Below are 27,355 nucleotides of genomic sequence, written 5' to 3' on the forward strand. Positions count from 1 at the left end.
AACGCAACGTAAACTTTCGATTAAGATTTTGATGTGATTCATATGTGATGTATATGTGACATCAAGATCAACGACAAAAAATGATGAGTTGAGTTCATTCGCTACCCGGCATGGGTTCTATACTTAAGTCTTGGTTTTGTCATTTATCTGCAAATCAAATTAAACTGATCAGTGTGGTATAGGTTTGAGGATTTGATGGTAAACTAAAATAACAAAGCATGTGTTTGTAGCAATGCACAATTGAAATAGAAAGTCTGGAAAGAATACAATGCAGAATCAACAATCAACATTCAATAGACTGGAATTGCCCCACAAATCGCAATACCCAGTCATGGCATGGATTGTGTTGTCTTTTTTTTCCAACGTTAAATCCCTATGAGTTACAACTGATCAAAAGCAAAATCGCCATCATTTTTAAAGTTGAAGTGTTATATCGGAAGATTGCATTTTTTTTCAAAAGAGAAATTACTTCCTTTTACATTTGTAATCCTTTCTTACAAAAACACAAACTGGACTGCCTTCAAATTTTACAACTTGTGAGATGTTCTCCTTAAGTTGGGTTCTGGCGAAACCATTTAAATGGAATTAATATCGTCAGAGCATACAAAAAAAAATGTTGACAAATGTGGTTTTACAACCGCGCGTAAACTTCGTGATTAAGATTTTGATATGATTCATATGTGACTTCAAGTATGTATTTACAATGAATCAAACATGAGGGAGTTATTCGTTCAATTTTCCCAATAAACAAATGGGTTCGCTTCTTCATGGGTTAAGTCTTGGTTTTGTCATTTATCTGCAAATCAAATTAAACTGATCAGTGTGGTATAGTTTTGAGGATTGATGGTAAACTAAAATAACTAAAAATAAAGCATGTGTTGTAGCAATGCACAATAGAAATAGAAAGTCTGGAAAGAATACAATCGACGATCATCAACAGAGAGAAAACAGACAAAGGTTCAATACTTTCGTCATGGCATGGATTATGTTGTCTTTTTTCCAAACGTTAAATCCCTATGAGTTACAAGATCAAAAGCAAAATCGCCATCATTTCAGTTGAAGTGTTTATCGAAGATTGCATTTTTTTCAAAAAAGAAATTACTTCCTTTTACATTTGTAATCCTTTCTTACAAAACGGGAACTGGACTTCCTTCAAATTTTCATTAACTTGTGAGATGTTCTCCCTTAAGTGTGGGTTCTGGCGACATCATTTAAATCGAATTAATATCGTCAGAGCATACTGGAAAAAATGTTGACAAATGTGGTTTTACAACCGCGCGTAAACTTCGTGATTAAGATTTTGATATGATTCATATGTGACTTCAAGATCAACGACAATAAACATGAGAGTTCATTCGCTACCCGGCATGGGTTCTCCTTAAGTCTTGGTTTTGTCATTTATCTGCAAATCAAATTAAACTGATCAGTGTGGTATAGTTTTGAGGATTGATGGTAAACTAACATAACAAAGCATGTGTTGTAGCAATGCACAATAGAAATAGAAAGTCTGGAAAGAATACAATCGACAATCAACAGAGAGAAAACAGACAAAGGTTCAATACTTTCGTCATGGCATGGATTATGTTGTCTTTTTTCCAACGTTAAATCCCTATGAGTTTACAGATCAAAAGCAAAATCGCCATCATTTCAGTTGACGTGTTTATCGGAAGATTGCATTTTTTTCAAAAGATAACTTACTTTCCTTTTACATTTGTAATCCTTTCTTACAAAACGGGAACTGGACTTCCTTCAAATTCATTAACTTGTGAGATGTTCTCCCTAAGTGCGGGTTCTGGCGAAACCATTTAAATGGAATTAAAATCGTCAGAGCATACTGGAAAAAATGTTGACAAATGTGGTTTTACAACCGCGCGTAAACTTCGTGATTAAGATTTTGATATGATTCATATGTGACTTCAAGATCAACGACAATAAACATGAGAGTTCATTCGCTACCCGGCATGGGTTCTCCTTAAGTCTTGGTTTTGTCATTTATCTGCAAATCAAATTAAACTGATCAGTGTGGTATAGTTTTGAGGATTGATGGTAAACTAAAATAACAAAGCATGTGTTGTAGCAATGCACAATAGAAATAGAAAGTCTGGAAAGAATACAATCGACAATCAACAGAGAGAAAACAGACAAAGGTTCAATACTTTCGTCATGGCATGGATTATGTTGTCTTTTTTCCAACGTTAAATCCCTATGAGTTACAGATCAAAAGCAAAATCGCCATCATTTCAGTCCAAGTGTTTTTGAAAGATTGCATTTTTTTTCAAAAGAAAACTTACTTACCTTTTACATTTGTCATCCTTTCTTAACAAAACGGGAACTGGACTTCCTTCAAATTCATTCCAACTTGTGAGATGTTTTCTCCCTAAGTGCGGGTTCTGGCGAAACCATTTAAATGGAATTAATATCGTCAGAGCATACTGAAAAAATGTTGACAAATGTGGTTTAACAACCGCGCGTAAACTTCGTCATTAAAATTTTGATGTGATTCATATGTGATTTATATGTGACATCAAGATCAACGACAATAAACATGAGAGTTCATTCGCTACCCGGCATGGGTTCTCCTTAAGTCTTGGTTTTGTCATTTATCTGCAAATCAAATTAAACTGATCAGTGTGGTATAGTTTTGAGGATTGATGGTAAACTAAAATAACAAAGCATGTGTTGTAGCAATGCACAATGAAATAGAAAGTCTGGAAAGAATACAATCGACAATCAACAGAGAGAAAACAGACAAAGGTTCAATACTTTCGTCATGGCATGGATTATGTTGTCTTTTTTCCAACGTTAAATCCCTATGAGTTACAGATCAAAAGCAAAATCGCCATCATTTCAGTTGAAGTGTTTATCGGAAGATTGCATTTTTTCAAAAGATAACTTACTGACCATTACATTTGTAATCCTTTCTTACAAAACGGGAACTGGACTGCCTTCAAATTCATTAACTTGTGAGATGTTCTCCTTAAGTGTGGGTTCTGGCGAAATCATTTAAATGGAATTAATATCGTCAGAGCATACTGGAAAAAATGTTGACAAATGTGGTTTTACAACCGCGCGTAAACTTCGTGATTAAGATTTTGATATGATTCATATGTGACTTCAAGATCAACGACAATAAACATGAGAGTTCATTCGCTACCCGGCATGGGTTCTCCTTAAGTCTTGGTTTTGTCATTTATCTGCAAATCAAATTAAACTGATCAGTGTGGTATAGGTTTGAGGATTGATGGTAAACTAAAATAATAAAGCATGTGTTGTAGCAATGCACAATAGAAATAGGAAGTCTGGAAAGAATACAATCGACAATCAACAGAGAGAAAACAGACAAAGGTTCAATATTTTCGTCATGGCATGGATTATGTTGTCTTTTTTCCAACGTTAAATCCCTATGAGTTACAGATCAAAAGCAAAATCGCCATCATTTCAGTTGAAGTGTTTATCGGAAGATTGCATTTTTTTCAAAAGATAACTTACTTCCCTTTACATTTGTAATCCTTTCTTACAAAACGGGAACTGGACTGCTTTCAAATTCATTAACTTGTGAGATGTTCTCCCTAAGTGCGGGTTCTGGCGAAACCATTTAAATTGAATTAAAATCGTCAGAGCATACTGCAAAAATGTTGACAAATGTGGTTTTACAACCGCGCGTAAACTTCGTGATTAAGACATTTTTTGATATGTGATTCATATGTGACTTCAAGATCAACGACAATAAAATGAGAGTTCATTCGCTACCCGGCATGGGTTCTCCTTAAGTCTTGGTTTTGTCATTTATCTGCAAATCAAATTAAACTGATCAGTGTGGTATAGTTTTGAGGATTGATGGTAAACTAAAATAAAAAGCATGTGTTTGTAGTCATCATCACATTCTCTCACCCCCAGAGACCTCAAAAGACATAAACAATCAGATATTTTAAATAACTCTCTATCTGAAGCGTTCACTTCACCTTCTTCTACAATGAGCCTCACTCCGGCCCAACCTGGCTTCCAGCCGCAATATTCTTTGCCTAGGTATCAAAAAGTGGTTTTAACGCGAAATTATTTGAACAGCTTTTACGAACTTACAATAACTGAAATATATTGTGAATACATACCTTTAGTTGACCTTCATTTCATTTGTTTATAAACATGAGCCCTTGGATTGTTCCATTTTAGTGTACTCACACACAAGTACATGTGCGTGTAAAAATATACTTCAATTTCAATAGCAACCAATACTCTCTACTCTGTTGTGTTGTGTATTGCGCTGTATTGATTCTCCGAACTTTACAGATAATGACTATAAAAGTGCTAAAGGTTTAATTGACATACTATATATGACTTTGTTTATATGTGCGGTAGCCTGCCCTCCCCCAAGTTCCCGGTACGCGATTGCATTTCTCGCGCAATGCCATTGGTCATTGAATATGATCGAACCACGTGCTTTTACGGGGTCGTGAGCAGGTTACCAAACTGAGACGAGCAGATGTATAGTGAAGTGTAATTCGTCTATATTCCACATTATATTAACATGCATGGCGTGCTTTTATTCAGATATCTTGACAAATATGTATACATTGTACTGTATAAACTGTACATATAATATATATATATATTTTTTTTTTCGTGTACATGTAGTTAGATCGCTTATTCGTACTTTGTGAAGTGCCATCCGTATGCATTTTTTTAATAGTATCCTGCTAGTATTTTGTACACGTCGAACAGGTTGAAATTATTGAACAGCTTTTATGAATTTACAATAATTGAACATATTGTGACATTCATACCTTTAGTTGACCTTTATTTCATTTGTTTACAAACATGAGCCCATGGAATATTCCATCATAGAGTACTCTCACACATGTATATATATGTCTGTAAATATTCATACTCCAATTTCAAGAACAACCTAAATTCCCTACTCAGTTGTGTTGTGTATTGTTGAATTGATTCTCCAACTTTATAGATAATGACTATAAAGTGCTAAAGGTTTTATTGACATAGTATCTTTGACTTTGTTTATATGTGCGGTAGCCTGCCCTCCCCCAAGTTCCCGGTACACATTCACATATCTCGCGCAAGGCCATTGGTCATTGAATATGATCGAACCACGTGCACGTGCTTTTACGGGGTCATGAGCAGGTTACCGAACTGAGGCGAGCTGGTGTATAGTGAAAATGTAACTCGTCTATATTCGCCTTTATATGTACAGGCATGACGTGCTTGGATTTGTGCTTGGATTTAGATATCTTTACAAATATGTATGCACTGTACTGTATACAATGTATATACTCATTTTTTACATGTAAAATTATGTAGCTAGATCGCATATTCGTTGCTTTTGTGAAGTGTCATCGAAATGCACTTGTTTTCGTCTTATTGTATTCTGCTAGTGTTTTTTCTATACATCTACAACTTACTGAGCTATATTTAACATATCACCTCACCTCACATGGACACCTCGTTCAATGATCTAAACATTCAAATTTAGTGAAATACTGACTAAATATAATACTTGTAAATGTGTTATTTTTGTAGTTATATCTGTACATATATAGCTGCTAATTATAACACATGACAATAAAAATGTCTGATCAATTAACCTTCAAACTTTTTCTATACTTCTGACCATACCTTTTGCAACATGCCAGACATCAAACCAGTGGTTGATTGTTGGATGATCACACCTCAGAAACTTCTTCACCTGAGAATGTCTGTCTGTTACAATGTCAGACACTTTCACTCCTTCCTCCTCAAGGAACTGTAGGCACCTCTTCAGCCCTTCCAACTCCATGTTGTAAGAGTTTTTGACTTCATTACACTGTAACAAATAATAGAGATTTACAGTTTACACACCACAGATGATATTTATCATTGCATGTGGCTATTGAGTTTTGAATAATGAAATTACAAGTTGAGTAAATTTCAATAGAGTTAAACAGTATAAGAAATAATTTACCAGTAATTGTTACAAGTACATACTGCAACTTTCACAAAATACATTAGTATTGTAAACCAATGTAATTACCGGGTACAGAAAGACCAAGGAGATAAGCAGTTTTCAAAACACACTTTCAATATGTCATTTGTCATTACACATAAGCTATAATTAAAATAACAATATCCTTATATTAATAGATCATCGTATTTGTATTACCTGAATAAGTTGTATATCCACAACTTTCGAAGTCTGGACATCCATTACAGTGTATGTTCCATATTTAGCTGTATGGCCTGGGGACGAGCATCTCGCATCCCCTGCAAGCTTAAGTTTACCGCCATTTCTTTGGACATTTGAAAGATATACAGATTGTTGAAACTGCCAGCAGGACAACGTTGACGGCACAATATAAGCTGTTTGTAGTTTGTTGTAAGTTGTTTAAACTTAGTGTTAAAATCCCAGCATTTTTCATGAAATTTACGGTTTTCACAGGACTGCTCCCACTGAAGAAAATGGCACCAGCCATTATAATATTACCCCAAGGCATTGACTGCGAAAACGGTTGACTTGACCACTGCCGACTGAAGCCACATGTACAGGTGCTGAAAATACTGACACATGATCCTATGAAAGTCTTTACGTGGTTTAAATCCCTTCTGTTACAAGTTGGGCACAGGTCTAAAAGTTCAAACAACGATTGCTCAAATACTATATATTTTAAAGCTTTGTCTGGGTCAGTATCTTCGTTGTCCATTGTTGTTTTGTCTGCAGGAATAGCATCTTCATCCTCCTCCCCATCACTACTGGGAATCCAGTCAGGGTCCTGATCTGAATCACAAGCGTCATCTTTTTCAAAAATGTCATCCTCAATATTTTCATGGTCATCAATATCAGGATTAGATATATTAACTCTGGGCTTATAACACTGGGTACTTGAATCCTTAGTGGCACACTGTACTTGTACTCCAAATGACTTCACTTTACAGGATGCCTCAACTTGGAGACAGACATGCCTTCGTTGCTGTAAAGTGAAAAGAAATTTTTAAATTTTGTTAAATTATTGATATAATGAGCTTATTGAAAATGCCAGATCATAAGCTTCTGATTTACCTACCGGTATTTCTTGTAGCAATAAATGTGCACGGTAATATAAAACTACACCCTGGAATATTAGCATGGTACATACAGACTACAGACATGAACACAATTCTATAGAATTTACTGTATTATTAAAATGTTTTTTGTTGGTATATATACAGACTTATCACAAGATATCAAATTAAAATCTAAATATTACTGTTAACAATGCTCACATTAACTTTGGAGTTAGTTATGAAAAATAAAGAATTAAAAAAAAAACTTTGCAGTTAGTGCTCACTAATTGAAAACCGAAGTTGTTTTTTTTTTGTGCTAAATATACATAGTTTGCTCATTGTACATTATTGATTAATTATAAATTTGTTCATTAAATATGTACTTACAACCAAGCTATAAGTAGTTTGACAACCAGTTGAAAAATACTGCATTGGTATGTCCGGACAACACATTTGTCCCCCCCCACCCCCCCCCCCCCCCCCCCCCCCCCCCACACTAATCGGGCTCAGTCTGTGTATCCATGTGGCACTGGTCAGCTCTATAGACAGGAAATCTAGATGACGTAGATGTACTCTCAGCAGATGTAGGTAGAATATCTTCCGCCATGTTTATGCTGTTCAAAAGCTAAAGAAACAAGTTTTTTTTTTTAAATTTTAACATGCCACATTATATAAGGGTTTTGGGTTTTATTTTTTTAACATCCTATTAAATGTCAGTGTGATGTGCGGCCGTGCCAAGTTTGTTGGTGGAGGAAAGCCGGAGTATCCAGAGAAAAACTACCGACCAGCAGTCAATACCTGACAACTGCCCCACATGGGATTCAAACTCGAGACCCAGAGGTGGAGGGGTGTGTGGACTTATAGTAATATGTCGAGACATCTTAATCACTTGGACGCTGCTACCCCACAACATTATATTATAAATATGATGGACATGTTACAACAAGAGATGGGTCATCCTGACTTACCCTTACAAGTCACCCCATCCCCCAGGTCATACACTGTACAATGTAGTAGAAGTTAATACTTATTATCGAGTCCATCTTATAATTTTTTTTAACGCTTTTTCATATAAATTTGATTTCTATAATTTACTCTACTAACGCCTACTATATCATATGACATGTACTGAGCTATTATATACATAACGTTAGGCCAACTGTACAGTAGATCTATCTAATTACCTCCAGTCTTCGTCGCTTAAGAACAACATTGCTCCTACTTCTCTTTCGTCTGGGGGTCTCAAAATCCGGACGATTTTCTTTAAGTATAGTATTCCTAGACGAATGGGGCGGTGTGTAGTCAAATATTGTAGGGATCGCTCCAGGTTTCAGACAAAGTTTCTTCGGCTCATACCCAATTGACGCCATTAACCTCGGATCCTTGACGAAACACTCCGGAACGAAGTGGTACCTGCAAAGTCTTGTGTGTGAGGACGGAGAAAATCCTTCTCGTTTCAATTTTACAGTCCATTCCTTTCTTAATTTTCGATCTTTAGGAAACAAAAACATACTGGTTTTCTTCCCATCATCTGATCTGTTGGTGCAATTCAACGCCGCACACTGTACCATGTTTGTTTACGTTTTCCGCTATGTCGCCTGCATTTGACAGCTCGATTTTGACAGCTTCGCGGGTGCTGGCCTGTGTGACGTCACAGACAAAGGGAACTAACTGCGTACAGACTGTCGGATACGAGCGACTGAGGAAAGTATGCCATTTTTAAACATTCGAATAAGATATGAAAACGTTTTTTTTTTTTTTTGAAATCATGATGTAACATGTTTTAATGATGAATAATCGCTATTTTGGCGAACAATTTGGGCTGTATTAGGGTTTAGGGTTTTTATCACCTTTAAGTGTGGGTTCTGGTGACTTTATTTAAATCGAATTAATATCGTCAGAGCATACTGGGAAAATGTTGACAAATGTGGTTTTACAACCGCGCGTAAACTTCGTGATTAAAATTTTGATATGATTCATATGTGACTTCAAGATTAACGAGAATAAATATGAGATTTCATTCGCTACCCGGTATGGGTTCACCTTAAGTCTTGGTTTTGTCATTTATCAGCAAATCAAATTAAACTGATCAGTGTGGTATAGGTTTGAGGATTGATGGTAAACTAAAACAATAAAGCAAGTGTTGTAGCAATGCACAATAGAAATAGAAAGTTTGGAAAGCATACAATCGACAATCAACAGAGAGAAAACAGACAAGGATTCAATATTTTCGTCATGATATGGATTGTGGTGCCTTTTTTCTTCAAATGTTGAATTTCAAACGTTACAAATCAAAAACAAAAGTGGCAATATTAGAATTCAGGCGTTTGTCGGAGGGTTACATTTTTTCAAAAGAGAAATTACATCCTTTTACATTTGTCATCCGTTCTTAACACAACGAGACTGGACTTACTTCAAATTTACCAACTATGAGATGTTCTCCTTAAATATGGGTTCTGGCGACATCATTTAAATCGAATTAATATCGCCAGACCATATTGAAAAAATGTTGCCAAATGTGGTTTTACAAGCATCGTAAACATCGTGATTAAGATTTTGATGTGATTCATATGTGACATAAAGATCAACGACAATAAACATGAGAGTTCATTCGCTACCCGGCATGGGTTCTCCTTAAGTCATGGTTTTGTCATTTATCTGCAAATCAAATTAAACTGATCGGTGTGGTATAGTTTTGAGGATTGATGGTAAACTAACATAACACAGCATGTGTTATAGCAATGCAAATCGAAATAAAACGTCTGGGAAAAATACAATCGACAATCAACAAAGAGAAAACAGTCATAGGTTCAATACTTTATTCATGGCATGGATTATGTTGTCTTTTTTCCAACGTTAAATCCCAATGAGTTACAGATGAAAAGCAAAATCGCCATCATTTGAGTTAAAGTGTTTATCGGCAGATTGCATTTTTTTCAAACAATAACTTACCTCCCTTTAAATTTCTAATCCTTTCTTACGAAACGGGAACTGGACTGCTTTCAAATTCATTAACTTGTGAGATGTTCTCCCTAAGGGCGGGTTCTGGCGAAACCATTTAAATGGAATTAATATCGTCAGAGCATACTGGAAAAAAATGTTGACAAATGTGGTTTTGATAAAGCTCACGTAAACTTCGTAATTAAGATTTTGATGTGATTCATATGTGATTTATATGTGACATCATGATCAATGACAATAAACATGGGAGTTCATTCGCTACCCGGCATGGGTTCTCCTTAAGTCTTGGTTTTGCCATTTATCAGCAAATCAAATTAAACTGATCAGTGTGGTATAGTTTTTAGGATTGATGGTAAACTAAAATAACAAAGCATGTGTTGTAGCAATGCACAATAGAAATAGAAAGTTTGGAAAGCATACAATCGACAATCAACAGAGTGAAAACAGACAAAGGTTCAATATTTTCGTCATGGCTTGGATTATGATCCCTTTTTCCAAACGTAAAATCCCTTTTAGTTACAAATCAAAAACAAAAGTGGCAGTATTACAATTGAGGCGTTTATCGGAGGATTGCATTTTTCAAAAAAGAAATTACTTCCCTTTACATTTGTCATTCTTTCTTAACAAAACGAGACTGGACTTCCCTCGAATTCTCTAACTTATAAGATGTTTTCCTTAAGTGTGGGTTCTGGCGACACCATTTAAATCGAATTCATATCGTCAGAGCATACCGGAAAAATGTTGACAAATGTGGTTTTACAAGTGCACGTAAATTTCGTGATTAAGATTTTGATGTGATTTATATGTGATTTCAAGATCAACGACAATAAACTTGAGAGTTCATTCGCAAACGGGCATGGGTTCTCCTTAAGTCTTGGTTTTGTCATTTATCTGCAAATCTAATTAAACTGACCAGTGTGGTATAGTTTTGAGGGTTGATGGTGAACTAACATAACAAAGCATGTGTTGTAGCAATGCAAAATAGAAATAGAAAGTTTGGAAAGAAAGAATCGACAATCAACAGAGAGAAAACAGACAAAGGTTCAATACTTTAGTCCTGGCATGGATTATGTTGTCTTTTTCCAACGTTAAATCCCTATGAGTTACCGATCAAAAGCAAAATCACCATCATTTCAGTTGAAGTGTTTATCGGAAGTTGCATTTTTTCAAAAGATAACTCACTTCCCTTTACATTTGTAATCCTTTCTTACAAAACGGGAACTGGACTGCCTTCATATTCATTAACTTGTGAGATGTTCTCCCTAAGTGCTGGTTCTAGCGAAACCATTTGAATGGAATTAATATCGTCAGAGCATACTGGAAAAATGTTGACAAATGTGGTTTTACAAGCGCGCATAAACTTTGTGATTAAGATTTTGATATGATTCATATGTGACTTCAAGATCAACGACAATAAACATGTTAGTTCATTCGCTACCCGGCATGGGTTCTCCTTAAGTTTTGGTTTTGTCATTTATCAGCAAATCAAATTAAACTGATCAGTGTGGTATAGGTTTGAGGATTGATGGTAAACTAAAATAATAAAGCAAGTGTTGTAGCAATGCACAATAGAAATAGAAAGTTTGGAAAGCATACAATCGACAATCAACAGAGAGAAAACAGACAAAGTTACAATACTTTCGTCATGGTATGGATTATGTTGTTTTTTTCCAAACATTAAATCCCTATGAGTTACAGATCAAAAGCATAATCGCCATTATTTCAGTCCAAGTGTTTTTGAAAGATTGCATTTTTTTCAAAAGAGAAATTACATATATGTACTTCCTTTTACATTTGTCATCCTTTCTTAACAAAGCAAAACTGGACTTCCCTCAAATTTTCCAACTTATAAGATGTTGTCCTTAAGTGTGGGTTCTGGTGACTTTATTTAAATCGAATTAATATCGTCAGAGCATACTGGAAAAATGTTGACAAATGTGGTTTTACAACCGCGCGTAAACTTCGTGATTAAAATTTTGATATGATTCATATGTGACTTCAAGATTAACGAGAATAAATATGAGATTTCATTCGCTACCCGGTATGGGTTCACCTTAAGTCTTGGTTTTGTCATTTATCAGCAAATCAAATTAAACTGATCAGTGTGGTATAGGTTTGAGGATTGATGGTAAACTAAAACAATAAAGCAAGTGTTGTAGCAATGCACAATAGAAATAGAAAGTTTGGAAAGCATACAATCGACAATCAACAGAGAGAAAACAGACAAGGATTCAATATTTTCGTCATGATATGGATTGTGGTGCCTTTTTTCTTCAAATGTTGAATTTCAAACGTTACAAATCAAAAACAAAAGTGGCAATATTAGAATTCAGGCGTTTGTCGGAGGGTTACATTTTTTCAAAAGAGAAATTACATCCTTTTACATTTGTCATCCGTTCTTAACACAACGAGACTGGACTTACTTCAAATTTACCAACTATGAGATGTTCTCCTTAAATGTGGGTTCTGGCGACATCATTTAAATCGAATTAATATCGCCAGACCATATTGAAAAAATGTTGCCAAATGTGGTTTTACAAGCATCGTAAACATCGTGATTAAGATTTTGATGTGATTCATATGTGACATAAAGATCAACGACAATAAACATGAGAGTTCATTCGCTACCCGGCATGGGTTCTCCTTAAGTCTTGGTTTTGTCATTTATCTGCAAATCAAATTAAACTGATCAGTGTGGTATAGTTTTGAGAATTGATGGTAAACTAACATAACACAGCATGTGTTATAGCAATGCAAATCGAAATAAAACGTCTGGGAAAAATACATTCGACAATCAACAAAGAGAAAACAGACAAAGGTTCAATACTTTATTCAAGGCATGGATTATGTTGTCTTTTTTCCAACGTTAAATCCCTATGAGTTACAGATCAAAAGCAAAATCGCCATCATTTGAGTTAAAGTGTTTATCGGCAGATTGCATTTTTTTCAAACAATAACTTACCTCCCTTTAAATTTCTAATCCTTTCTTACGAAACGGGAACTGGACTGCTTTCAAATTCATTAACTTGTGAGATGTTCTCCCTAAGGGCGGGTTCTGGCGAAACCATTTAAATGGAATTAATATCGTCAGAGCATACTGAAAAAAAATGTTGACAAATGTGGTTTTGATAAAGCTCACGTAAACTTCGTAATTAAGATTTTGATGTGATTCATATGTGATTTATATGTGACATCATGATCAATGACAATAAACATGAGAGTTCATTCGCTACCCGGCATGGGTTCTCCTTAAGTCTTGGTTTTGCCATTTATCAGCAAATCAAATTAAACTGATCAGTGTGGTATAGGTTTGAGGATTGATGGAAAAATAAAATAACAAAGCATGTGTTGTAGCAATGCACAATAGAAATAGAAAGTTTGGAAATCATACAATCGACAATCAACAGAGAGAAAACAGACAAAGTTACAATACTTTCGTCATGGCATGGATTATGTTGTCTTTTTCCAACGTTAAATCCCTATGAGTTAAAGATCAAAAGCAAAATCGCCATCATTTCAGTCCAAGTGTTTTTGAAAGATTCCATTTTTTTCAAAAGAGAAATTACTTCCTTTTACATTTGTCATCTTTTCTTAACAAAGCAAAACTGGACTTCCCTCAAATTTTCCAACTTATAAGATGTTGTCCTTAAGTGTGGGTTCTGGCGACTTTATTTAAATCGAATTAATATCGTCAGAGCATACTGGAAAAATGTTGACAAATGTGGTCTTACAACCGCGCGTAAACTTCGTGATTAAAATTTTGATATGATTCATATGTGACTTCAAGATTAACGAGAATAAATATGAGATTTCATTCGCTACCCGGCATGGGTTCACCTTAAGTCTTGGTTTTGTCATTTATCAGCAAATCAAATTAAACTGATCAGTGTGGTATAGGTTTGAGGATTGATGGTAAACTAAAATAATAAAGCAAGTGTTGTAGCAATGCACAATAGAAATAGAAAGTTTGGAAAGCATACAATCGACAATCAACAGAGAGAAAACAGACAAGGATTCAATATTTTCGTCATGACATGGATTGTGGTGCCTTTTTTCTTCAAATGTTGAATTTCAAACGTTACAAATCAAAAACAAAAGTGGCAATATTAGAATTCAGGCGTTTGTCGGAGGGTTACATTTTTTCAAAAGAGAAATTACATCCTTTTACATTTGTCATCCGTTCTTAACACAACGAGACTGGACTTACTTCAAATTTACCGACTATGAGATGTTCTCCTTAAATATGGGTTCTGGCGACATCATTTAAATCGAATTAATATCGCCAGACCATATTGAAAAAATATTGCCAAATGTGGTTTTACAAGCATCGTAAACATCGTGATTAAGATTTTGATGTGATTCATATGTGACATAAAGATCAACGACAATAAACATGAGAGTTCATTCGCTACCCGGCATGGGTTCTCCTTAAGTCTTGGTTTTGTCATTTATCTGCAAATCAAATTAAACTGATCAGTGTGGTATAGTTTTGAGAATTGATGGTAAACTAACATAACACAGCATGTGTTATAGCAATGCAAATCGAAATAAAACGTCTGGGAAAAATACAATCGACAATCAACAAAGAGAAAACAGTCATAGGTTCAATACTTTATTCATGGCATGGATTATGTTGTCTTTTTTCCAACGTTAAATCCCTATGAGTTACAGATCAAAAGCAAAATCGCCATCATTTGAGTTAAAGTGTTTATCGGCAGATTGCATTTTTTTCAAACAATAACTTACCTCCCTTTAAATTTCTAATCCTTTCTTACGAAACGGGAACTGGACTGCTTTCAAATTCATTAACTTGTGAGATGTTCTCCCTAAGGGCGGGTTCTGGCGAAACCATTTAAATGGAATTAATATCGTCAGAGCATACTGGAAAAAAATGTTGACAAATGTGGTTTTGATAAAGCTCACGTAAACTTCGTAATTAAGATTTTGATGTGATTCATATGTGATTTATATGTGACATCATGATCAACGACAATGAACATGGGAGTTCATTCGCTACCCGGCATGGGTTCTCCTTAAGTCTTGGTTTTGTCATTTATCAGCAAATCAAATTAAACTGATCAGTGTGGTATAGGTTTGAGGATTGATGGAAAAATAAAATAACAAAGCATGTGTTGTAGCAATGCACAATAGAAATAGAAAGTTTGGAAAGCATACAATCGACAATCAACAGAGAGAAAACAGACAAAGTTACAATACTTTCGTCATGGCATGGATTATGTTGTCTTTTTTCCAACGTTAAATCCCTATGAGTTAAAGATCAAAAGCAAAATCGCCATAATTTCAGTCCAAGTGTTTTTGAAAGATTGCATTTTTTTCAAAAGAGAAATTACTTCCTTTTACATTTGTCATCTTTTCTTAACAAAGCAAAACTGGACTTCCCTCAAATTTTCCAACTTATAAGATGTTGTCCTTAAGTGTGGGTTCTGGCGACTTTATTTAAATCGAATTAATATCGTCAGAGCATACTGGGAAATGTTGACAAATGTGGTTTTACAACCGCGCGTAAACTTCGTGATTAAAATTTTGATATGATTCATATGTGACTTCAAGATTAACGAGAATAAATATGAGATTTCATTCGCTACCCGGCATGGGTTCACCTTAAGTCTTGGTTTTGTCATTTATCAGCAAATCAAATTAAACTGATCAGTGTGGTATAGGTTTGAGGATTGATGGTAAACTAAAATAATAAAGCAAGTGTTGTAGCAATGCACAATAGAAATAGAAGTTTGGAAAGCATACAATCGACAATCAACAGAGAGAAAACAGACAAGGATTCAATATTTTCGTCATGACATGGATTGTGGTGCCTTTTTTCTTCTAATGTTGAATTTCAAACGTTACAAATCAAAAACAAAAGTGGCAATATTAGAATTCAGGCGTTTGTCGGAGGGTTACATTTTTTCAAAAGAGAAATTACATCCTTTTACATTTGTCATCCGTTCTTAACACAACGAGACTGGACTTACTTCAAATTTACCAACTATGAGATGTTCTCCTTAAATGTGGGTTCTGGCGACATCATTTAAATCGAATTAATATCGCCAGACCATATTGAAAAAATGTTGCCAAATGTGGTTTTACAAGCATCGTAAACATCGTGATTAAGATTTTGATGTGATTCATATGTGACATAAGATCAACGACAATAAACATGAGAGTTCATTCGCTACCTGGCATGGGTTCTCCTTAAGTCTTGGTTTTGTCATTTATCTGCAAATCAAATTAAACTGATCAGTGTGGTATAGTTTTGAGGATTGATGGTAAACTAACATAACACAGGATGTGTTATAGCAACTCACAATTGAAATAGGAAGTCTGGAAAGAATACAATCGACAATCAACAGAGAGAAAACAGACAAAGGTTCAATATTTTTGTCATGGCATGGATTATGTTGTCTTTTTACCAACGTTAAATCCCTATGAGTTACAGATCAAAAGCAATATCGCCATCATTTCAGTTGAAGTGTTTATCGGCAGATTGCATTTTTTTCAAAAGATAACTTACTTCCCTTTACATTTGTAATCCTTTCTTACAAACCGGGAACTGGACTGCCTTCAAATTCATTAACTTGTGAGATGTTCTCCCTAAGTGCGGGTTCTGGCGAAACCATTTAAATGGAATTAATATCGTCAGAGCATACTGGAAAAAATGTTGACAAATGTGGTTTTACAAGCGCACGTAAACTTCGTGATTAAGATTTTGATGTGATTTATATGTGACTTCAAGATCAGCGACAATAAACATGAGAGTTCATTCGCTACCCGGCATGGGTTCTCCTTAAGTCTTGGTTTTGTCATTTATCAGCAAATCAAATGTGTTGTAGTAAAGCACAATCAAAACAGAAAGTCTGGAAATAATGCAATGCAGAATCAACAGAATGAAAACAAAGTTACAATACGTTCGTCATGGTATGGATTAATAGAATCTTACATGGGTCTGTGAAGTGGACAGGGATATCTCAACCCGAGTGAAAGATTTTGGCCGGTCAACCCGAGGCCTGCCGATGGTTGACGGCCAAAATCTTTCACGAGGGTTGAGATATCCTGTCCACTTCACAGACCCATGTAAGATTCTTTTCCTCCCATACTTAGTAGAAAAAAATGATGAGATTCCACTTGGTTTCCAGTTTTTTTATCGCGCCATTATCGCAGATACGTCGTTATGCGTCAAAATTGATGACGTCATCTACAATGCGCGGCGCAGTTACGCCACATGTATCGATGACGTCACGTTATTGTCTAGTGTGTGTGAGCTGTCTTACACCCCCCTGTGTAAGATAGAATTATCTTTTCCCTAGCAACCGCGGGATATCCCTGTGAAGTATGGGAGAATATGTTGTCTTTTTTTCAGACATTAAATCCCTATGAGTTACAGATCAAAAGCAAAATCGCCATCATTTCAGTTGAAGTGTTTATCGGAAGATTGCATTTTTTTTTCAAAAGATAACTTACTTCCCTTTACATTTGTAATCCTTTCTTACAAAACGGGAACTGGACTGCCTTCAAATTCATTAACTTGTGAGATGTTATCCCTAAGTGCGGGTTCTGACGAAACCATTTAATTGGAATTAATATCGTCAAAGCATACTGGAAAAAATGTTAACAAATGTGGTTTTACAAGCGCACGTAGACTTCGTGATTAAGATTTTGATGTGATTTATATGTGACTTCAAGATCAGCGACAATAAACATGAGAGTTCATTCGCTACCCGGCATGGGTTCACCTTAAGTCTTGATTTTGTCCTTTATCTGCAAATCAAATTAAACTGATTAGTGTGGTATAGTTTTGAGGATTGATGGTAAACTAAAATAATAAAGCATATGTTGTAGCAATGCACAATCAAAACAGAACGTCTGGAAAAAATGCAATGCAGAATCAACAGAATGAAAACAAAGTTACAATACGTTCGTCATGGTATGGATTAATAGAATCTTACATGGGTCTGTGAAGTGGACAGGGATATCTCAACCCGAGTGAAAGATTTTGGCCGGTCAACCCGAGGCCTGCCGAGGGTTGACGGCCAAAATCTTTCACGAGGGTTGAGATATCCCTGTCCACTTCACAGACCCATGTCAGATTCTTTTTCTCCCATACTTAGTAGAAGAAAATGATGAGATTCCACTTGGTTTCCAGTTTTTTCATCGCGCCATTATCGCAGATACGTCGTTATGCGTCAAAATTGATGACGTCATCTACAATGCGCGGCGCAGTTACGCCACATGTATCGATGACGTCACGTTATTGTCTAGTGCGTGTGAGCTGTCTTACACCCCCCCTGTGTAAGATAGAGTTATCTTTTCCCTAGCAACCGCGTTACATCTGCCCTTGGTGGGTGATTGACACGTCGGAGCAGCTCCTCCAGAAATATGTAAAAAGGTAACTTTACGAGGATCCAGAGATTTAATCTTATCATGGAAAGCTCCTAGATGTCTTAGTTACAACAATATCTACAAGATTGCCAGCAGTTGACTGCCGTTTGTATACTATATATATTTACCATTATGTAAGTACTCATGCCTGGCCCGTGCAGTCGTGGCATCCATTGTCTTCACTATCGATGAACTGTTGAAGTACATATACCTACATGTATATACATACAGCTATTCCCCAGCTCATGACAGATATTAACTTTGTGTATACGTTGTGTTCAATTACTGTTGACACACATGTCTTCCTCGCCTCTTCTAGGAGAGAAACGTAATCGAGTCATCATCACATTCTCTCACCCCCAGAGACCTCAAAAGACATAAACAATCAGATATTTTAAATAACTCTCTATCTGAAGCGTTCACTTCACCTTCTTCTACAATGAGCCTCACTCCGGCCCAACCTGGCTTCCAGCCGCAATATTCTTTGCCTAGGTATCAAAAAGTGGTTTTAACGCGAAATTATTTGAACAGCTTTTACGAACTTACAATAACTGAAATATATTGTGAATACATACCTTTAGTTGACCTTCATTTCATTTGTTTATAAACATGAGCCCTTGGATTGTTCCATTTTAGTGTACTCACACACAAGTACATGTGCGTGTAAAAATATACTTCAATTTCAATAGCAACCAATACTCTCTACTCTGTTGTGTTGTGTATTGCGCTGTATTGATTCTCCGAACTTTACAGATAATGACTATAAAAGTGCTAAAGGTTTAATTGACATACTATATATGACTTTGTTTATATGTGCGGTAGCCTGCCCTCCCCCAAGTTCCCGGTACGCGATTGCATTTCTCGCGCAATGCCATTGGTCATTGAATATGATCGAACCACGTGCTTTTACGGGGTCGTGAGCAGGTTACCAAACTGAGACGAGCAGATGTATAGTGAAGTGTAATTCGTCTATATTCCACATTATATTAACATGCATGGCGTGCTTTTATTCAGATATCTTGACAAATATGTATACATTGTACTGTATAAACTGTACATATAATATATATATATATTTTTTTTTTCGTGTACATGTAGTTAGATCGCTTATTCGTACTTTGTGAAGTGCCATCCGTATGCATTTTTTTAATAGTATCCTGCTAGTATTTTGTACACGTCGAACAGGTTGAAATTATTGAACAGCTTTTATGAATTTACAATAATTGAACATATTGTGACATTCATACCTTTAGTTGACCTTTATTTCATTTGTTTACAAACATGAGCCCATGGAATATTCCATCATAGAGTACTCTCACACATGTATATATATATGTCTGTAAATATTCATACTCCAATTTCAAGAACAACCTAAATTCCCTACTCAGTTGTGTTGTGTATTGTTGAATTGATTCTCCAACTTTATAGATAATGACTATAAAGTGCTAAAGGTTTTATTGACATAGTATCTTTGACTTTGTTTATATGTGCGGTAGCCTGCCCTCCCCCAAGTTCCCGGTACACATTCACATATCTCGCGCAAGGCCATTGGTCATTGAATATGATCGAACCACGTGCACGTGCTTTTACGGGGTCATGAGCAGGTTACCGAACTGAGGCGAGCTGGTGTATAGTGAAAATGTAACTCGTCTATATTCGCCTTTATATGTACAGGCATGACGTGCTTGGATTTGTGCTTGGATTTAGATATCTTTACAAATATGTATGCACTGTACTGTATACAATGTATATACTCATTTTTTACATGTAAAATTATGTAGCTAGATCGCATATTCGTGCTTTGTGAAGTGTCATCGAAATGCACTTGTTTTCGTCTTATTAGTATTCTGCTAGTGTTTTTCTATACATCTACAACTTACTGAGCTATATTTAACATATCACCTCACCTCACATGGACACCTCGTTATTTTCCAAATCCTTAATGTTTACCATTCTGAACTCTCTTCTTTTCCTCTGTACCCCCACCCCCCTGTCTCTCCCCTCTCCTGGGTATGTGATACTGGTAATATTTGAATTATACATGATGTATCCTGTTCGGGCACACCGTTACCTGTTATTGTACTTCAGTACTGACGTAACTTAATGCCAGTGTCTTTATCTTTATACCGTGCTCGGAAAGGATTATATCATAGAAAACAAATCATAAGTACTTCAACATCCGATGTTAACTGTGTACCTCGTAGCCAGGGACTTGGGAAAGCAAATGACTGTATTTTTTTTTTTTTTTTTTTTTTTTTTCGTTTGTGTAATCCATATTTTACTTATTCTTTCTGGAAATATTGAGCTTAATCCAGGTCCTATGAATACATTCCTCTGACTCGGACGCCTCGTCCGAATCTTCCTTCCTTTCTAGTACTGCCAGTGACTACTTTGATAATTCCAAATACTCCTTTGTCCACTTAAATGTCCAAAGTCTTCGTAATAAGATGGATATATTATTCACTGAGCTTCATAATATCTGCATTCTATCATTTACTGAAACTTGGCTTTCTGCGAATGACGATCTAACCGATTATACTCTACCTGGATACTGTGATCCATACTGTCATTTTAGATCATATCGTGTGAGAGGGGGAGTGTCCGTATATGTAAAAAATGATATACCTTCCAAGCGTCGCCCAGATCTCGAACTTCCGACCATTGAATGCGTTTGGATTGAACTGAATTGATCGGGTACCTCTGTGCTCTATGGTACATTTTACAGACCACCTAATTCTCCTGTTTCTCATTGGGATCATATTTCTAGCTCCTTAGAACTGGCTTTCAACACTGGATGTGACAATATTATCTTTACTGGTGATCTGAACGCTAATTATCTTACTTACAATCCAACTGTTCGTCACATACATGAACTTCTACAATCATTCAATTTGATCCAGTCCATATCGTCTCCTACCTTTTACTATGAAAATTTTTCGTCTCTACTTGATGTTATATGTACCAGTAATACTAACTTGATAGATAAATGCTCTGTCGGGGAAAGCTTTCTAGATCAACCTCTGAGGTATCACTGTCCCGTCTACTGCAGCCTAAATATTACAGTACATAAAAAATCTTTTGTTAAACGTAACATTTGGTTGTACGATCAAGGCGATTACGATACGTATAGAGAAAAACTTTCTAATGTTAATTGGGATGATGTGTTATCTATTGATGATATAGATTCTTCTCTCGAAGGTTTTGCTGATGTTCTTAAAAATATTGCTAGGGAATGTATTCCAAACAAAGTTGTAACTATACGTAGTAGGGATCCACCATGGATGACCAACGAAATTCGGAAATTAACCAGGAAAAGGAAAAGATTATTTAATTCAGCAAAGAGATCGGGAACTTTAGATGATTGGGGTAAGTATAAGAGAGTTAGAAACAGACTGGTAGGTATAATACGTAATGCTAAGTCCAAATACACTCGTAAATTATGTGGAATTCTGGTTAATAATTCTGGCGGAAAAACCTGGTGGAACACGGTAAGTAAACTGTTATTTAACACCCAAAAAAACCCCAGTAATATACCACCTCTCCATACTAATACTTCGATTATTACTAATGATACTGATAAAGCTAATGCCTTTAATGAATTCTTTTGTCTCAACTCCACAGTTGATGATACCAATGCTGTCCTCCCCCCATCTAATAACAACGAACCCCTTCTTACTAATTTACATATCGATAGAAATGACATTATATCTGTCCTATCTAATCCTGAATGATCTTATTAATCCTAGATTGCTTAAGGAAGCAGCTGTAATCCTAACTTATCCCCTTCAAACTATCTTCAATAAATCTTTAAATTCCTCCACTTTCCCCAGTAACTGGAAAATAGCTAATGCTATTTCCGTTTTCAAAAAAGATCATCCTTCCGTCCTTAACAACTACAGGCCAATATCTCTAATATCAATCTTAGGTAAAGTGATGGAAAAATGTATATACAAGTATCTCTACAAATTCATTATTGACAACTCCTAATTATCTTCTTCTCAGTCTTGGTTCAGGGCTGGTGACTCAACAACTAACCAACTGCTCTCTATTACTAATAATATATATTCTGCCCTTGATAAAGGTAAGGAAATTAGGTTAATCTTCTGTGACATCAGCAAGGCCTTCGACAGAGTATGGCATTCTGGATTACTTTTTAAATTACGACAACTGGGTATTGGGGGTAATCTACTGTCATGGTTTAAAAGTTATTTAAGTAATAGGAGGCAAAGAGTGGTTATAAATAGTAAGACCTCAGATTGGATGGATATCAAGACTGGTGTTCCTCAGGGGTCGATACTAGGTCCTTTGTTATTTTTAATATATATCAATGATATAGTCGATGGAATTAACACTATGATTAAACTGTTCGCTGATGATACTTCCCTTTACGCCATCGTAGACACTCCGCCTAGATGTACAGATTTGTTAAATGAAAATTTAAGGAAAATACATATTTGGTCTGAAAATTGGTTGGTAAAATTTAATCCTGAAAAAACGGAATCTCTGTTAATTAGTAGGAAAATGAATAAGCCCCAACACCCCCTCTTTACATGAACGACATTCCGATTACTGAGGTCAAACAACATAAACATATAGGGATATTTTTCTCTCACGATGGGACATGGACAGAACGATTACATTATATGATTAAAAAAGCTTCTGTCAAACTAAGTATTCTTAGAAAATTTAAATTCAATATTGATAGAAAATCGCTCCAAACTCTTTACTTTTCATTTATTAGACCCATTCTGGAATACGCAGATATTGTCTGGGACAACTTAACTATTCAACAAATCCAGCAACTGGAAAATATACAACTTGAAGCTGCGAGAATAATTACTGGGGGCACTAAACTTACTAGTCATGAAATCTACACAGGGAATCTGGGTTGGATAGCTTAAAATTAAGACGCAGCATGAAAAAAAATATTCAGGTACATAAAATGGTCTTTGGCTTTTCCCCTTCCTATTTATCTGAGTTACTTCCACAACGCAGAAACGATTCACACCAACATTATATACGTGATGCTGATCACCTAAGTAATGTCTTTTGCAAAACTAATTTCTACAAACGATCATTTCTTCCTTCTTCTATTGACTTGTGGAATTCTCTTCCTTCTGATATAAAAAACAACCCATCTATAAGTAACCTTAAAAAATACTTCACAGACACTCCCGAACAGTCCCTCCATATTACAATCACGGAAAACGTATAGATCAGATCCATCATGCCAGGCTAAGAATGAACTGTAGCGCTTTAAAATCTCACCTTTTCAGCCGTAATCTTGTAGAGAGTCCCTTGTGCTCCTGCAGACAAGCTGACGAAACAACAGCTCATTTTCTTCTCTATTGTACTAATCATAGTGATATTAGACAAACATTTTTCATGAATTCACCCGAAGGCTTCACTCTGGACACTCTTTTATATGGAGATCCAAGCTTGTCTATCGCTGATAACGAATATATTTTCCGTTGTGTTCATAATTTTATTTCACATACTAAACGCTTTGAGTGAATATTTATTTTGTTGCCCAGGTCCCTGGACGAGAGAATGTTTTCACTTGTCATAATACAATGACGTTATTCAAACATCTTAGGATTACACATCATTATATAGTAACCCAGTATCACTTCCCTAAGAATTCAGTTTTCATTTTGTATTTATTATCTCCTTCCTCCTTCCTATACTTCACACACTCTCAGTTATTTAATACTCCATCCCACTGTTCACTGTCTCCCACTTTCTCCCTCCCCTCCCTCTAGTTTACACATATTTGTCACTTATTTGATACATATGTTTTTGTTGTTTTTCTTTTCTGTTTACAATTTGCTCTGAAGTGTTTGTCGCCAGCCTGTCTGTACTAAGGAGACAGATTTATATAAGTATATCAATACTTTTTTCTGAAACCTTACATTTGTATGTAATACAACAAATGACCTTGTTTTTGAAAATAAAATATGGTTTAAACTAACCGCGGGATATCCCTGTGAAGTATGGGAGAATATGTTGTCTTTTTTTCAAACATTAAATCCCTATGAGTTACAGATCAAAAGCAAAATCGCCATCTTTTCAGTTGAAGTGTTTATCGGAAGATTGCATTTTTTTTCCAAACGATAACTTACTTCCCTTTACATTTGTAATCCTTTCTTACAAAACGGCAACTGGACTGCCTTCAAATTCATTAACTTGTGAGATGTTCTCCCTAAGTGCGGGTTCTGGCGAAACCATTTAATTGGAATTAATATCGTCAGAGCATACCGGAAAAAATGTTGACAAATGTGTTTTACAACCGCGCGCGAACTTCGTGATTAAGATTTTGATATGATTCATATGTGATTTATATGTGACATCAAGATCAACGACAATAAACATGAGAGTTCATTCGCTACCCGGCATGGGTTCTCCTTAAGTCTTGGTTTTGTCCTTTATCTGCAAATCAAATTAAACTGATCAGTGTGGTATAGTTTTGACGATTGATGGTAAACTAAAATAATAAAGCATGTGTTGTAGCGATGCACAATCGAGAAACAGAACGTCTGGAAAAAATGCAGAAATAAAGCATATGTTGTAGTAAAGCACAATCAAAACAGAAAGTCTGGAAAGAATGCAATGCAGAATCAACAGAATGAAAACAAAGTTATAATACGTTCGTCATGGTATGGATTAATAGAATCTTACATGGGTCTGTGAAGTGGACAGGGATATCTCAACCCGAGTGAAAGATTTTGGCCGGTCAACCCGAGGCCTGCCGAGGGTTGACGGCCAAAATCTTTCACGAGGGTTGAGATATCCCTGTCCACTTCACAGACCCATGTAAGATTCTTTTTCTCCCATACTTAGTAGAAAAAAAATGATGAGATTCCACTTGGTTTCCAGTTTTTTTATCGCGCCATTATCGCAAGAACGTCGTTATGCGTCAAAATTGATGACGTCATCTACAATGCGCGGCGCAGTTACGCCACATGTATCGATGACGTCACGTTATTGTCTAATGCGTGTGAGCTGTCTTACACCCCCCTGTGTAAGATAGAGTTATCTTTTCCCTAGCAACCGCGGGATATCCCTGTGAAGTATGGGAGAATATGTTGTCTTTTTTTCAAACATTAAATCCCTATGAGTTACAGATCAAAAGCAAAAATCGCCATCATTTCAGTTGAAGTGTTTATCGGAAGATTGCATTTTTTTTCAAAAGATAACTTACTTCCCTTTACATTTGTAATCCTTTCTTAAAAACGGGAACTGGACTGCCTTCAAATTCATTAACTTGTGAGATGTTCTCCCTAAGTGCGGGATTTGGCGAAACCATTTAAATGGAATTAATATCGTCAGAGCATACTGCAAAAATGTTGACAAATGTGATTTTACAACCGCGCGTAAACTTCGTGATTAAGATTTTGATGTGATTCATATGTGACTTCAAGATCAACGACAAAAGAAATGAGAGTTCATTCGCAACAAGGCATGGGTTCTCCTTAAGTATTGGTTTTGTCATTTATCTGCAAATCAAATTAAACTGATTAGTGTGGTATAGTTTTGAGGATTGATGGTAAACTAAAATAATAAAGCATGTGTTGTAGCAATGCACAATCAAAACAGAAAGTCTGAGAAGAATACAATGCAGAATCAACAGAGAGAAAACAGACAAAGTTACAATACTTTCGTCATGGTATGGATTATGTTGTCCTTTTTCCAAACATTAAATCCCTATGAGTTAGTGATCAAAAGCAAAATCGCCATAATTTCAGTCCAAGTGTTATTGGAAGATTGCATTTTTTCAAAAGAAAAATTAGTTTCTTTTACATTTGTCATCCTTTCTTAACAAAACAAAATTGGACTTCCTTCAAATTTTCCAACTTGTGAGATGTTCTCCTTAAGTGCGGGTTCTGGCGAAACCATTTAATTGGAATTAATATCGTCAGAGCATACTGCAAAAACGTTGACAAATGTGGTTTTACAACCGCGCGTAAACTTCGTCATTAAAATTTTGATGTGATTCATATGTGACATCAAGATCAACGACAATAACCATGAGAGTTCATTCGCTACCCGGCATGGGTTCTCCTTAAGTCTTGGTTTTGTCATTTATCTGCAAATCAAACTAAACTGATCAGTGTGGTATAGGTTTGAGGATTGATGGTAAACTAAAATAACAAAGCATGTGTTGTAGCAATGCACAATAGAAATAGGAAGTCTGGAAAGAATACAATCGACAATCAACAGAGAGAAAACAGACAAAGGTTCAATACTTTAGTCATGGCATGGATTATGTTGTCTTTTTTCCAACGTTAAATCCCTATGAGTTACAGATCAAAAGCAAAATCGCCATCATTTAAGTTGAAGTGTTTATCGGAAGATTGCATTTTTTTCAAAAGATAACTTACTTACCATTATATTTGTAATCCTTTCTTACAAAACGGGAACTGGACTGCCTTCAAATTCATTAACTTGTTAGATTTTCTCCCTAAGTCCGAGTTCTGGCGAAACCCTTTAAATGGAATTAATATCGTCAGAGCATACTGCAAAAATGTTGACAAATGTGGTTTAACAACCGCGCGTAAACTTCGTCATTAAAATTTTGATGTGATTCATATGTGATTTATATGTGACATCAAGATCAACGACAATAAACATGAGAGTTCATTCGCTACCCGGCATGGGTTCTCCTTAAGTATTGGTTTTGTCATTTATCTGCAAATCAAATTAAACTTATCAGTGTGGTATAGTTTTGAGGTTTGATGGTAAACTAAAATAATAAAGTAAACTAAAATAATAAAGCATGTGTTGTAGCAATGCACAATTGAAATAGAAAGTCTGGAAAGAATACAATCGACAATCAACAGAGAGAAAACACACCAAAGGTTCAATACTTTCGTCATGGCATGGATTATGTTGTCTTTTTTCCAACGTTAAATCCCTATGAGTTACAGATCAAAAGCAAAATCGACATCATTTCAGTTGAAGTGTTTATCGG

At 35.7% G+C, this 27,355-nt stretch overlaps 1 protein-coding gene, 1 long non-coding RNA gene and 1 pseudogene across 2 annotated transcripts; 1 reads left to right on the plus strand and 2 right to left on the minus strand.

Moving 5' to 3' along the window:
• Positions 1 to 5,634: 5,634 nt before the first annotated feature.
• Positions 5,635 to 7,475, minus strand: LOC138309717 (uncharacterized). The gene is made up of 3 exons (XR_011206314.1): positions 7,417 to 7,475; positions 6,152 to 6,956; positions 5,635 to 5,815 (listed from the first exon to the last, which is right to left on the minus strand). It is a non-coding gene; the product is annotated as an uncharacterized lncRNA (long non-coding RNA).
• Positions 7,476 to 7,525: 50 nt separating this feature from the next.
• On the minus strand, positions 7,526 to 11,190 carry LOC138308639 (THAP domain-containing protein 1-like). The gene is made up of 2 exons (XM_069249678.1): positions 8,214 to 11,190; positions 7,526 to 7,654 (listed from the first exon to the last, which is right to left on the minus strand). Exons 1-2 carry the CDS (start codon positions 8,598 to 8,600, stop codon positions 7,526 to 7,528), a joined length of 516 nt encoding a protein of 171 aa, XP_069105779.1. The 5' UTR covers positions 8,601 to 11,190.
• An 11,547-nt stretch (positions 11,191 to 22,737) lies between these two features.
• On the plus strand, positions 22,738 to 23,898 carry LOC138308640 (uncharacterized; annotated as a pseudogene).
• Positions 23,899 to 27,355: the final 3,457 nt, after the last annotated feature.

The sequence above is a fragment of the Argopecten irradians genome, chromosome 15 (genome assembly GCF_041381155.1).
Source record: "Argopecten irradians isolate NY chromosome 15, Ai_NY, whole genome shotgun sequence".
NCBI classification, from domain to species: domain Eukaryota; kingdom Metazoa; phylum Mollusca; class Bivalvia; order Pectinida; family Pectinidae; genus Argopecten; species Argopecten irradians.

Excerpts from the sequence above, each read along its gene's own strand:
- LOC138308639 (XM_069249678.1), bottom strand. The coding sequence starts at position 8,600 with ATGGTACAGTGTGCGGCGTTGAATTGCACCAACAGATCAGATGATGGG. Across the intron at positions 7,655-8,213 it reads TTAAGCGACGAAGACTGGAG|CTTTTGAACAGCATAAACAT; the intron begins GTAATTAGATAG and ends TTGTTTCTTTAG.